General features: G+C 46.6%; 2 protein-coding genes across 2 annotated transcripts in view; one reads left to right on the top strand and one right to left on the bottom strand.

Moving 5' to 3' along the window:
* Positions 1-692: 692 nt before the first annotated feature.
* On the bottom strand, positions 693-11,836 carry LOC139405624 (PRELI domain containing protein 3A-like). The gene is made up of 7 exons (XM_071148034.1): positions 11,501-11,836; positions 10,768-10,936; positions 6,195-6,284; positions 6,008-6,078; positions 4,987-5,089; positions 3,882-3,958; positions 693-775 (listed from the first exon to the last, which is right to left on the bottom strand). Exons 1-6 carry the CDS (start codon positions 11,530-11,532, stop codon positions 3,887-3,889), a joined length of 537 nt encoding a protein of 178 aa, XP_071004135.1. The 5' UTR covers positions 11,533-11,836; the 3' UTR covers positions 693-775; positions 3,882-3,886.
* Positions 11,837-12,048: 212 nt separating this feature from the next.
* LOC139405625 (very long chain fatty acid elongase 4-like) overlaps positions 12,049-14,388 on the top strand; it is a 14,492-nt gene continuing 12,152 nt past the window's right edge. The window contains exons 1-2 of the mRNA XM_071148036.1: positions 12,049-12,204; positions 13,388-13,480. Coding sequence (XP_071004137.1) covers positions 13,414-13,480 — 67 coding nt within the window. The 5' untranslated portion in view covers positions 12,049-12,204; positions 13,388-13,413. The remainder of the gene's footprint in view (positions 12,205-13,387; positions 13,481-14,388) is intronic.

Below are 14,388 nucleotides of genomic sequence, written 5' to 3'. Positions count from 1 at the left end.
GAGGTTTGTCTGGGCTGGTTGCCATGTGGGAGGTTTGTCTGGGCTGGTTGCCATGTGGGAGGTTTGTCTGGGCCGGTTGCCATGTGGGAGGTTTGTCTGGGCCGGTTGCCATGTGGGAGGTTTGTCTGGGCTGGTTGCCATGTGGGAGGTTTGTCTGGGCCGGCTGCCATGTGGGAGGTTTGTCTGGGCTGGTTGCCATGTGGGAGGTTTGTCTGGGCTGGTTGCCATGTGGGAGGTTTGTCTGGGCCGGTTGCCATGTGGGAGGTTTGTCTGGGCCGGTTGCCATGTGGGAGGTTTGTCTGGGCCGGTTGCCATGTGGGAGGTTTGTCTGGGCCGGTTGCCATGTGGGAGGTTTGTCTGGGCCGGCTGCCATGTGGGAGGTTTGTCTGGGCTGGTTGCCATGTGGGAGGTTTGTCTGGGCTGGTTGCCATGTGGGAGGTTTGTCTGGGCTGGTTGCCATGTGGGAGGTTTGTCTGGGCTGGTTGCCATGTGGGAGGTTTGTCTGGGCTGGTTGCCATGTGGGAGGTTTGTCTGGGCTGGTTGCCATGTGGGAGGTTTGTCTGGGCTGGTTGCCATGTGGGAGGTTTGTCTGGGCTGGATGCCATGTGGGAGGTTTGTCTGGGCCGGTTGCCATGTGGGAGGTTTGTCTGGGCTGGCTGCCATGTGGGAGGTTTGTCTGGGCTGGTTGCCATGTGGGAGGTTCGTCTGGGCTGGTTGGTGTAGGATGATATAGTCCCTGATCATGTAGTCGACACAGTCCTCTGATTGGCCCTTCCTGCAGGCAACAATAGCAGAAGTGTTATTATCAAACAGACAGAAAGTTGACCGGTGCTTTCAAGTTTTTCCCCATTTCATTGCTCAAAGTATTGGATCTTGTCTGGTTCTAATTATCTTGATAGAAGAACATGAATGGAAAAAGGGAAAGTAGCAGGATAATGGCCATTGTCTAAATTAACCATTACAGCAGCATGCAGGCAGGTGCTGCTAAGCTCGGCCAGGGAAGAGTAGTTACCAGTCAGGTGCTGCTAAGCTCAGCCAGGGAAGAGTAGTTACCAGTCAGGTGCTGCTAAGCTCAGCCAGGGAAGAGTAGTTTCCAGTCAGGTGCTGCTAAGCTAGGCCAGAGAAGAGTAGTTACCAGTCAGGTGCTGCTAAGCTCAGCCAGGGAAGAGTAGTTACCAGTCAGGTGCTGCTAAGCTCAGCCAGGGAAGAGTAGTTACCAGGCAGGTGCTGCTAAGCTCAGCCAGAGAAGAGTAGTTACCAGTCAGGTGCTGCTAAGCTCGGCCAGGGAAGAGTAGTTACCAGTCAGGTGCTGCTAAGCTCAGCCAGGGAAGAGTAGTTACCAGGCAGGTGCTGCTAAGCTCAGCCAGAGAAGAGTAGTTACCAGTCAGGTGCTGCTAAGCTCGGCCAGGGAAGAGTAGTTACCAGTCAGGTGCTGCTAAGCTCAGCCAGAGAAGAGTAGTTACCAGTCAGGTGCTGCTAAGCTCAGCCAGGGAAGAGTAGTTACCAGTCAGGTGCTGCTAAGCTAGGCCAGAGAAGAGTAGTTACCAGTCAGGTGCTGCTAAGCTCAGCCAGAGAAGAGTAGTTACCAGTCAGGTGCTGCTAAGCTCAGCCAGGGAAGAGTAGTTACCAGTCAGGTGCTGCTAAGCTAGGCCAGAGAAGAGTAGTTACCAGTCAGGTGCTGCTAAGCTCAGCCAGGGAAGAGTAGTTACCAGTCAGATGCTGCTAAGCTCAGCCAGGGAAGAGTAGTTACCAGGCAGGTGCTGCTAAGCTCAGCCAGGGAAGAGTAGTTACCAATCAGGTGTTGCTAAGCTCAGCCAGAGAAGAGTAGTTACCAGTCAGGTGCGGCTAAGCTAGGCCAGGAAGAGTAGTTACCAGTCAGGTGCTGCTAAGCTCAGCCAGAGAAGAGTAGTTACCAGTCAGGTGCTGCTAAGCTAGGCCAGGGAAGAGTAGTTACCAATCAGGTGCTGCTAAGCTCAGCCAGGGAAGAGTAGTTACCAGTCAGGTGCTGCTAAGCTAGGCCAGGGAAGAGTAGTTACCAGTCAGGTGCGGCTAAGCTCGGCCAGGGAAGGGTAGTTACCAGTCAGGTGCTGCTAAGCTCGGCCAGGGAAGAGTAGTTACCAGTCAGGTGCTGCTAAGCTCGGCCAGGGAAGAGTAGTTACCAGTCAGGTGCTGCTAAGCTCAGCCAGGGAAGAGTAGTTACCAGTCAGGTGCTGCTAAGCTAGGCCAGGGAAGAGTAGTTACCAGTCAGGTGCTGCTAAGCTCAGCCAGAGAAGAGTAGTTACCAGTCAGGTGCTGCTAAGCTAGGCCAGAGAAGAGTAGTTACCAGTCAGGTGCTGCTAAGCTCAGCCAGAGAAGAGTAGTTACCAGTCAGGTGCTGCTAAGCTCAGCCAGGGAAGAGTAGTTACCAGTCAGGTGCTGCTAAGCTAGGCCAGGGAAGAGTAGTTACCAGTCAGGTGCTGCTAAGCTCAGCCAGAGAAGAGTAGTTACCAGTCAGGTGCTGCTAAGCTAGGCCAGGGAAGAGTAGTTACCAGTCAGGTGCTGCTAAGCTCAGCCAGAGAAGAGTAGTTACCAGTCAGGTGCTGCTAAGCTCAGCCAGAGAAGAGTAGTTACCAGTCAGGTGCTGCTAAGCTAGGCCAGGGAAGAGTAGTTACCAGTCAGGTGCTGCTAAGCTAGGCCAGGGAAGAGTAGTTACCAGTCAGGTGCGGCTAAGCTCGGCCAGGGAAGGGTAGTTACCAGTCAGGTGCTGCTAAGTTCAGCCAGGGAAGAGTAGTTACCAGTCAGGTGCTGCTAAGCTCAGCCAGGGAAGAGTAGTTACCAGTCAGGTGCTGCTAAGCTCGGCCAGGGAAGAGTAGTTACCAGTCAGGTGCGGCTAAGCTCAGCCAGGGAAGAGTAGTTACCAGTCAGGTGCTGCTACGCTAGGCCAGGGAAGAGTAGTTACCAGTCAGGTGCTGCTAAGCTCAGCCAGGGAAGAGTAGTTACCAGTCAGGTGCTGCTAAGCTCAGCCAGAGAAGAGTAGTTACCAGTCAGGTGCGGCTAAGCTCGGCCAGGGAAGAGTAGTTACCAGTCAGGTGCTGCTAAGCTCGGCCAGGGAAGAGTAGTTACCAGTCAGGTGCTGCTAAGCTCGGCCAGGGAAGAGTAGTTACCAATCAGGTGCTGCTAAGCTCAGCCAGGGAAGAGTAGTTACCAGTCAGGTGCTGCTAAGCTAGGCCAGGGAAGAGTAGTTACCAGTCAGGTGCGGCTAAGCTCGGCCAGGGAAGGGTAGTTACCAGTCAGGTGCTGCTAAGCTCGGCCAGGGAAGAGTAGTTACCAGTCAGGTGCTGCTAAGCTCGGCCAGGGAAGAGTAGTTACCAGTCAGGTGCTGCTAAGCTCAGCCAGGGAAGAGTAGTTACCAGTCAGGTGCTGCTAAGCTAGGCCAGGGAAGAGTAGTTACCAGTCAGGTGCAGCTAAGCTCGGCCAGGGAAGAGTAGTTACCAGTCAGGTGCTGCTAAGCTAGGCCAGGGAAGAGTAGTTACCAGTCAGGTGCTGCTAAGCTCAGCCAGGGAAGAGTAGTTACCAGTCAGGTGCTGCTAAGCTCAGCCAGGGAAGAGTAGTTACCAGTCAGGTGCTGCTAAGCTAGGCCAGGGAAGAGTAGTTACCAGTCAGGTGCTGCTAAGCTCAGCCAGGGAAGAGTAGTTACCAGTCAGGTGCTGCTAAGCTAGGCCAGGGAAGAGTAGTTACCAGTCAGGTGCAGCTAAGCTAGGCCAGGGAAGAGTAGTTACCAGTCAGGTGCTGCTAAACTCAGCCAGGGAAGAGTAGTTACCAGTCAGGTGCTGCTAAGCTCGGCCAGGGAAGGGTAGTTACCAGTCAGGTGCTGCTAAGCTCAGCCAGGGAAGAGTAGTTACCAGAGTCAGTACAGCTCACACAGAGGAACGTTCTCCCTTTCAGAGTTCTGAATGATCCACTCAATAGCATCCCAACCCTATAGAGACAGTAACACACAGAGAAGATCTTAGATAGAGCATCCCAACCCTATAGAGAGAGTAACACACAGAGAAGATCTTAGATAGAGCATCCCAACCCTATAGAGACAGTAACACACAGAGAAGATCTTAGATAGAGCATCCCAGCCCTATAGAGACAGTAACACACAGAGAAGATCTTAGATAGAGCATCCCAACCCTATAGAGAGAGTAACACACAGAGAAGATCTTAGATAGAGCATCCCAACCCTATAGAGACAGTAACACACAGAGAAGATCTTAGGTAGAGCATCCCAACCCTATAGAGACAGTAACACACAGAGAAGATCTTAGATAGAGCATCCCAACCCTATAGAGAGAGTAACACACAGAGAAGATCTTAGATAGAGCATCCCAACCCTATAGAGAGAGTAACACACAGAGAAGATCTTAGATAGAGCATCCCAACCCTATAGAGACAGTAACACACAGAGAAGATCTTAGGTAGAGCATCCCAACCCTATAGAGACAGTAACACACAGAGAAGATCTTAGATAGAGCATCCCAACCCTATAGAGAGAGTAACACACAGAGAAGATCTTAGATAGAGCATCCCAACCCTATAGAGACAGTAACACACAGAGAAGATCTTAGGTAGAGCATCCCAACCCTATAGAGACAGTAACACACAGAGAAGATCTTAGATAGAGCATCCCAACCCTATAGAGAGAGTAACACACAGAGAAGATATTAGATAGAGCATCCCAACCCTATAGAGACAGTAACACACAGAGAAGATCTTAGATAGAGCATCCCAACCCTATAGAGACAGTAACACACAGAGAAGATCTTAGGTAGAGCATCCCAACTCCTTTCAGAGAAAACATGGTCGAGGTCAGCCACACAGAGATGTCTAATGACCGTGGACCGTCTCTCTTCACAGTCAGGGAAAGCATAGAGGCTAAAAGCTGCATGCAGAACACGCTCAGGGATTGTTACATCAGTATCGCTTAAGGAGATTCTGTAGAGTAACTTATTACAACAGCACCTTTCTGGCGTTAGCTGACATTCTGAGGGCCATCATTCCCTCCAGGTAACTGCTCAAACTGACTCCTTTTACTGTGATGATGGCCTCCTGGGTCAGAACAGTACTGAGAGGGACAGAGAAGGGGTGGAGGGGGGAACAAGATAGTTGCAGTACAAGTTAATATTCATTTGTAAATGAGGTAAGTGGAAACGACACATACCAGGTTGTTATAAATGTGTCATAATGTGTTATCATGCTAGGTTGTAATGTGTTATCATGCTAGGTTGTAATGTGTTATCATGCTAGGTTGTAATGTGTTATCCTGCTAGGTTGTAATGTGTTATCCTGCTAGTTTGTAATGTGTTATCCTGCTAGGTTGTAATGTGTTATCCTGCTAGGTTGTAATGTGTTATCCTGCTAGGTTGTAATGTGTTATCCTGCTAGGTTGTAATGTGTTATCATGCTAGGTTGTAATGTGTTATCCTGCTAGGTTGTAATGTGTTATCCTGCTAGGTTGTAATGTGTTATCCTGCTAGGTTGTAATGTGTTATCCTGCTAGGTTGTAATGTGTTATCATGCTAGGTTGTAATGTGTTATCATGCTAGGTTGTAATGCGTTATCATGCTAGGTTGTAATGTGTTATCCTGCTAGGTTGTAATGTGTTATCATGCTAGCTTGTAATGTGTTATCATGCTAGGTTGTAATGTGTTATCCTGCTAGGTTGTAATGTGTTACCCTGCTAGGTTGTAATGTGTTATCATGCTAGGTTGTAATGTGTTACCCTGCTAGGTTGTAATGTGTTATCATGCTAGGTTGTAATGTGTTATCATGCTAGCTTGTAATGTGTTATCATGCTAGCTTGTAATGTGTTATCATGCTAGGTTGTAATGTGTTATCCTGCTAGGTTGTAATGTGTTATCATGCTAGCTTGTAATGTGTTATCATGCTAGCTTGTAATGTGTTATCATGATAGGTTGTAATGTGTTACCCTGCTAGGTTGTAATGTGTTATCATGCTAGGTTGGGGCTTTCTTTCTACTTACACCTCTGGGTTGTCTGGATGAGGTCTGTAAACCAGTCTTTCATCCACTGACACCAGATTGGTTAGAGTTATCTGCGGGACGAAGAAGAAGACAATCATTTGTATGAAACGTTCATGAAGATACAACAACAACAACAACAACAACAGAAACCTGATGATACAAGAGAAGGGGACCGCTTTCCACTCACATTGGTTGAATAAAGCTCCATCGTTTTCTCCTCGGGATCCACGATGGAGTGCTCCTTGACGTACGTCCGGGAATGACCGGTCCCCAAGATCTACAAGAGAAGCATTCAGGTCAGTCTATATACACACACACACTCTAGAAGCATTCAGGTCAGTCTATATATACACACACACTCTAGAAGCATTCAGGTCAGTCTATATATACACACACACTCTAGAAGCATTCAGGTCAGTCTATATATACACACTCTAGAAGCATTCAGGTCAGTCTATATATACACACTCTAGAAGCATTCAGGTCAGTCTATATATACACACTCTAGAAGCATTCAGGTCAGTCTATATATACACACACACTCTAGAAGCATTCAGGTCAGTCTATATATACACACACACACTCTAGAAGCATTCAGGTCAGTCTATATATACACACACACTCTAGAAGCATTCAGGTCAGTCTATATATACACACACACACTCTAGAAGCATTCAGGTCAGTCTATATACACACTCTAGAAGCATTCAGGTCAGTCTATATATACACACTCTAGAAGCATTCAGGTCAGTCTATATATACACATACACTCTAGAAGCATTCAGGTCAGTCTATATATACACACACACTCTAGAAGCATTCAGGTCAGTCTATATATACACACTCTAGAAGCATTCAGGTCAGTCTATATATACACACTCTAGAAGCATTCAGGTCAGTCTATATTTACACACTCTAGAAGCATTCAGGTCAGTCTATATATACACAATATAGAAGCATTCAGGTCAGTCTATATATACATACACTCTAGAAGCATTCAGGTCAGTCTATATATACACACTCTAGAAGCATTCAGGTCAGTCTATATATACACACTCTAGAAGCATTCAGGTCAGTCTATATACACACACTCTAGAAGCATTCAGGTCAGTCTATACATACACACACTCTAGAAGCATTCAGGTCAGTCTATATATACACTCTAGAAGCATTCAGGTCAGTCTATACATACACACACTCTGGAAGCATTCAGGTCAGTCTATATATACACACACTCTAGAAGCATTCAAGTCAGTCTATTTATACACTCTAGAAGCATTCAGGTCAGTCTATACATACACACACTCTAGAAGCATTCAGGTCAGTCTATATATACACACTCTAGAAGCATTCAGGTCAGTCTATATATACACACTCTAGAAGCATTCAGGTCAGTCTATATATACACACACTCTAGAAGCATTCAGGTCAGTCTATATATACACACTCTAGAAGCATTCAGGTCAGTCTATATATACACACTCTAGAAGCATTCAGGTCAGTCTATATATACACACTCTAGAAGCATTCAGGTCAGTCTATACATACACACACTCTAGAAGCATTCAGGTCAGTCTATATATACACACTCTAGAAGCATTCAGGTCAGTCTATATATACACACTCTAGAAGCATTCAGGTCAGTCTATATATACACACACTCTAGAAGCATTCAGGTCAGTCTATATATACACACTCTAGAAGCATTCAGGTCAGTCTATATATACACACTCTAGAAGCATTCAGGTCAGTCTATATACACACTCTAGAAGCATTCAAGTCAGTCTATATATATACACTCTAGAAGCATTCAAGTCAGTCTATATATATACACACACACACTCTACCGTTCAGAAGGTTTGGGTTCACTTAGAAAAGTCCCTGTTTTTGAAATAACATCAAATTGATCAGAAATACAGTGTAGACATTGTTAATGTTGTAAATTACTATTGTAGCTGGAAACGGAAGATTTATTTTAATGGAATCTACATAGGCGTACAGAGGCCCATTATCAGCTACCATCACTCCTGTGTTCCAATGGCACGTTGTGTTAGCTAATACAAGTTGTTCATTTTAAAAGGCTAATTGATCATTAGAAAATCCTTTTGCAATTATGTTAGCACAACTGAAAACTGTTGTTCTGATTAAATAAGCAATAAAACGGTCCTTCTTTAGACTAGTTGAGTATCTGGAGCATCAGCATTTGTGGGTTCGATTACAGGCTCAAAATGTCCAGAAACAAAGACCTTTCTTCTGAAACTCGTCGATCTATTCTTGTTCTAAGAAATGAAGGCTATTCCATGCAAGAAATTGCCAAGAAGCTGAAGATCTCGTACAACGCTGTGTACTACTCCCTTCACAGAACAGCGCAAACTGGCTCTAACCAGAATAAAAACAGGAGTGGGAGGCCTCGGTGCACAACTGAACAAGAGGACAAGTACATTAGTGTCTAGTTTGAGAAGCAGACGCCTCACAAATCCTCAACTAGCAGCTTCATTAAATAGTACCCGCAAAACACCAGTCTCAATGTCAACATTGAAGAGGCGACTCCGGGATGCTGGCTTTCTTGGCAGAGTTGCAAAGAAAAAGCCTTATCTCAGACTGGCCAATAAATATAAAATATTCAGATGGGCAAAATAACACTGATACTGAACAGATGAAGATTGGAAAAAAGTGTTATGGACAGATTAATCTATGTTTGAGGTGTTTGGTTTACAAGAAGAACATTCGTGAGACGCAGAAAAAATGAAAAGATGCTGGAGGGGTGCTTGACGCCATCTGTCAAGCATGGTGGAGGCAATGTGATGGTCCGGGGGTGATGGTCCGGGGGTGATGGTCCGGGGGTGATGGTCCGGGGGTGATGGTCAGGGGGTGATGGTCCGGGGGTGATGGTCAGGGGGTGATGGTCCGGGGGTGATGGTCTGGGGGTGATGGTCTGGGGGTGATGGTCTGGGGGTGATGGTCTGGGGGTGATGGTCTGGGGGTGATGGTCTGGGGGTGATGGTCCGGGGGTGATGGTCCGGGGGTGATGGTCCGGGGGTGATGGTCCGGGGGTGATGGTCCGGGGGTGATGGTCCGGGGGTGATGGTCTGGGGGTGCTTTGGTGGTGATAAAGTGGGAGATGTGTACAGGGTAAAAGGGATCTTGAAGAAGGAAGACTATCACTCCATTTTTCAACGCCATGACATACGGCGCTTAATTGAAGCTAATTTACACCTACAACAGGACAATGACCCAAAGCACAGCTCCAAACTATGCAATAACTATTTAGGGAACAAGCAGTGAGCTGGTATTCTGTCTATAATGGAGTAGCCAGCACAGTCACCAGATCTCAACCCTATTGGGCTGTTGTGGGAGGAGCTTGACCGTACAAGCCAATCCAACTTGTGGGAGGTGCTCCAGGAAGCAAGGGGTGAAATCTCTTCAGATTACTAGAATGCCAAAGATCTGCAAGGCTGTAATTTGAGGATTCTTTGACAAAAAGCTAAGTTTGAAGGACACAATTATTATTTCAATTAAAAATCATTATTAATAATCTTGTCAACCCATTTCATGTATATTTTTCATGGAAAACAAGGACATTTTTAAGTGACCCTAAACTTCTGAACGGTAGTGTGTATACATACATACTCAGAGACCAGTTTATAAGGTGTAACACCCCGTTCACAGAAATGGTTCGCTCCTACAGACAGTGAGTCACGTGGCCGTGGCTTGTTTTAGAAAGCAGGCGGACGATCGTCGAGGCAAAACGAGGGACCTAAACAACTTTGAGCGTGGGATGATCGTCGGTGCCAGGCCCGCCGGGTTCCGGTATCTCAGAAACGGTCGGCATCATGGGGTTTTACAGGCACGACAGTGTTAAGGGATTTACCGAGAATAGAGAGACTAATAAAAAAACAGACAACAGCTCATTGATGAGAGGTCGGCAGTCCTGTGGGTGAAACAGCTCATTGATGAGAGGTCGGCAGTCCTGTGGGTGAAACAGCTCATTGATGAGAGGTCGGCAGTCCTGTGGGTGAAACAGCTCATTAATGAGAGGTCGGCAGTCCTGTGGGTGAAACAGCTCATTGATGAGAGGTCAGCAGTCCTGTGGGTGACAACAGCTCATTGATGAGAGGTCAGCAGTCCTGTGGGTGAAACAGCTCATTAATGAGAGGTCGGCAGTCCTGTGGGTGAAACAGCTCATTGATGAGAGGTCAGCAGTCCTGTGGGTGACAACAGTTCATTGATGAGAGGTCAGCAGTCCTGTGAGTGAAACAGCTCATTGATGAGAGGTCGGCAGTCCTGTGGGTGAAAACAGCTCATTGATGAGAGGTCGGCAGTCCTGTGGGTGAAAACAGCTCATTGATGAGAGGTCGGCAGTCCTGTGGGTGAAAACAGCTCATTGATGAGAGGTCGGCACCACGCTAGACTGTGTTTGTGCTTGGAGAGCTAACCCAAGTGTCCAGGTCTAAGAACAACCTCTGTTTCATTGGCTAGGCACAAACAGACTGTACCACCAGACTAGGAGAGAGAGAGAGAGAGGACTGACAGACTAAAGCAAAGTTTGAAAGAGAGAGAGAGAGAGAGAGGACTGACAGACTAAAGCAAAGTTCGAGAGAGAGAGAGATAGCGATAGAGATTGACAGTGAGAGAGGCAGTGAGAGAGAGAGAGAGAGAGACAGAGAGAGAGAGAGACAGAGAGAGAGACAGAGAGAGAGACAGAGAGAGAGACAGAGAGCGAGAGAAAGAGACAGACAGACAGACAGCAGCTTACTGACCGCTCGTACGATGCCTGGCAGGCCCCACTCGGTGCTGAGGAGTCTGTGGCTGTGGAGCCGTCCGTCGGTATCCAGGTTCCTGTCCAACACATCCACTCCCACAACATTAGGGTTCATGGGGTTAGGGTACTTCCTCATCGCTGCCTTTATCACCGTCTCCCACGGGTAGCTACAGTCAGAGAGAGAGACAGAGAGACAGAGAGAGAGACAGAGAGAGAGAGCGATAGAGAGAGACAGAGAGAGAGACAGTGAGAGAGAGAGACAGAGAGAGAGACAGAGACAGAGAATACTTTCTATAGAACAAACTTCACGTTAGGATAGGCAACCGAAATCAATCATTTAATGTATGTGTGTTTATATTAAACATAGAGGAGGGAGTAAAATGTTGGCACGGTAATAAACATTTCAGAACAACTATGGCTGAATTATTATCACGACACTTTCAAAAAATATACTGGGTTCAAATTCTGTCAGGTGGGGAGTTTTTCGGCACAACACCGAGACCTCAATAGTAACACGGTATCCCTCACATGCTCAACGGGAGAAGGAACCGTGTAGGATCGCGTCGCTGCTCTGCGCTCATTTCGACAAGCCTCTTAATGTAGACTAACATTTGGAACGATAGAAATTCAACTAAAAGACCACGGTTGTACAAACAAGCAACACGGCGTTTAACGGTAGCGGTAAACTAGCCTATCGATATGCTCGGTTTAGAGACTCTTGGCCTACTAACCTGAAAACATGTTCAGTACTCCAGATCTTCATCTTTCCGTTTTCTCTGTCCTTCTCCTTATAGGAGGAGAAATATGTTAGAAATATCGGTTCGTTACAGGCCCATTTTCTACCGGGACATATCCTCCGTGCCTATCATTGTCCGGTGGATCCGGTCCATAGACAACAAGTAGAAACGATCATCACAAATAAGAGGTCGTTTCGTTACGACTCAACTAGGCCGGTACGTATAAAGCTATAAAACACTGAGCAAGATATCCACAGACACGGTTCATAGCGCACACAGATCGAGGATGGGGAAATGCTCAGGTAGCCTGTGATGTACAACCAAGATCACAACGGAGAGATCGGTAAAAAAAAAAAAAAAATACCGGTTACATATTCCCTGTCTCCACTACTGCTGCATTCGACTACAGATCTACGCATGCGCACCATCAAACAGTGTCAGTCATCAGTCCAACGAGTCGCACCGGAGAACCGTTTCCAGCTGCAGTGAAAAGGGTTGCGGTCATTATGTTGCCTCTATAACGGATTTCTCTGTTCCGCCGTTATGTTAACTAGTCTTCTATAGGAACATAACCACGGATATAAACAAATATATATATTAGGGTTTTTAGTAGCCGAAACTGTGGATCTGTTAGATTACATGACCTTGTATTGAATGTCACAATAAAAGGACCGTATATAGCCCAATCTGTCGACACGGTAAGATAACAAGAATCTTCATTCTCGTCAAATACTAGTGCGCAGAGTTTCGGTAGATTTGACTTATTTTACTGGATACAATTAGCTAGCTTGCTAGTTTTTCTTTATTTTATGGCTCAAATTATAGGATGGGTGGGAAATGGTCCGTGTATGATCAATGAATAGCACATTGCCGTGTTATCACAGTGACGTGGAGGGCCAGTGGGATATGCTAATCATCTATATAGCCTATTCTACCCTACTCAAATATCCAGACATATATTTTTTTGTAATATGTCTATATTTTAATTGGTCATAATGCTTTATTCCCATCAGATTAAATACGGTTTGGGTTCGTGCAGATGCTGTCTGGTTGCGAGTCAGAAGGAGGAGAGGAGGGGAGGGGGGGCGTCATATTTAGGCTTCCCTTCAGAGATCATTAAATCACACGGCGTTATCCACGCGCTCTAGGCCAATATACTATATTATTACTACTCTGCTCGCGCACCGTGCAATGACCTGGTTGGGTATAAAACATGTCGAATGTAACATCTAATTGTAGTTTTGAATGAAATAGCATAGGACTACAGATTGGATTCCGGTTAACGGGCGGTGCGGACAGTCAGGGTTTTGTGCGTCGCTAGAATAGAGGACCATTCGACTTTCACGTCACGGAGCAGAACAGAACAGTTGAGGCGCAGTGTCCGTCCCCCCCCCCCCCCCCCCCCCCCGCGGTCTGTCAGGAACGGATAGATATGGATGGAAGTCTATTTGTTTACTTTACATCAGAATGTGCGGAAGGACTTTAGATTCATCTTTCAACTTGTGGTGAGAAATGTTGTTGAATAAGAATAGCCTAAATGAAATGGCTTAATTGACTGAATGAAGCCCTGAGTTATTCCAAGAAGCTCTACAGCTCCTACTTCATCCCAGTAAATCCCGGGGGGGGGGGGGGGGGCGTCATATTTAGGCTTCCATTCAGAGATCATTAAATCACACGGCGTTATCCACGGCTCTAGGGGGAGGGGGGGGGGGGCTACGTGGTAGTGTTCAGTGATAGCTGGATGTTGTTAAACACCTGAGGATGTGTTACTGACCTCTACTACTGTCTTCTCTGTGTGTCTTTCTGCCAGGGGAACAGTTAAACACCCCAGGATGTGTTACTGAGGTCTACTGCTGTCTTCTCTGTGTGTCTTTCTGCCAGGGGAACTCAGATACTGGCCTGCAAAGATGGAGCTCACCACACATCTGATAAATGATACCATTAATTTATATAAATGGGCCCTTACCATCGCAGGTAATCCTCACACTCTCCCGTATGTGTGTGTGTGTGTCTGTGTCAGTCAGTGCCAGTGTGTGTCAGTCATTGTCTGTGTGTGTCTGTGTCATTCAGTGCCAGTGTTTGTGTGTGTGTGTCAGTCATTGTTTGTGTGTGTGTGTGTGTGTGTGTGTGTCAGTCATTGTCTGTGTGTGTGTGTGTGTCATTCAGTGCCTGTGTTTGTGTGTGTCTGTGTCAGTCAGCGCCAGTCTGTGTGTGTGTCAGTCATTGTCTGTGTGTGTGTGTGTGTGTGTGTGTCTGTGTCATTCAGTGCCAGTGTGTGTGTGTGTGTGTCAGTCATTGTTTGTGTGTGTCAGTCATTGTCTGTGTGTATGTGTGTGTGTGTCAGTCAGTGCCATTGTGTGTGTGTGTCAGTCATTGTCTGTGTGTGTGTGTGTGTGTGTGTGCGTGTGTGTGTGTGTGTGTGTGTGTGTGTGTGTGTGTGTCATTCAGTGCCAGTGTGTGTGTGTGTGTGCGTCAGTCATTGAGGTTTCGTCTTGATCTTGGTCTTGATCTTGATCTTGATCTTGGTTTGCGAGAATCTCAATCTCAGATTACAAGTCTCTTTCTCTTTCTATACTGAACAGAAATATAAACGCAACAGGCCACAATTTCAGCGATTTTACTGAGTTACAGTTCATAGAAGGAAATCAGTCCCAGCCAATCAGAATGAGTTTTCCCCCAGAAAAGGGCTTTATTACAGACAGAAATAACCCCCCCCGCCCCCAGACGATCCCGCAGGTGAAGAAGACGGATGTGGAGGTCCTGGGCTGGCGTGGTTACACCTGGCCTGCGGTTGTGTGGCTGGTTGAACGTTCTGTCAAATTCTCTAAAACAACGTTGTAGGCGGCTTATGGTAGAGAAATGAACATTCAATTCTCTGGCAA

The sequence above is a fragment of the Oncorhynchus clarkii genome, chromosome 3, assembly GCF_045791955.1.
Source record: "Oncorhynchus clarkii lewisi isolate Uvic-CL-2024 chromosome 3, UVic_Ocla_1.0, whole genome shotgun sequence".
NCBI lineage: Eukaryota > Metazoa > Chordata > Actinopteri > Salmoniformes > Salmonidae > Oncorhynchus > Oncorhynchus clarkii.
This window is presented reverse-complemented; position numbering and strand designations above follow the sequence as displayed.

Coding starts and splice junctions, on each gene's coding strand:
- LOC139405624 (XM_071148034.1), bottom strand. CDS start 11,532: ATGAAGATCTGGAGTACTGAACATGTTTTCAG. Junction 6,079..6,194: donor TGGAGCTTTATTCAACCAAT/GTGAGTGGAAAG, acceptor TTCGTCCCGCAG/ATAACTCTAACCAATCTGGT. Junction 5,090..6,007: donor CATCCAGACAACCCAGAGGT/GTAAGTAGAAAG, acceptor TGTCCCTCTCAG/TACTGTTCTGACCCAGGAGG.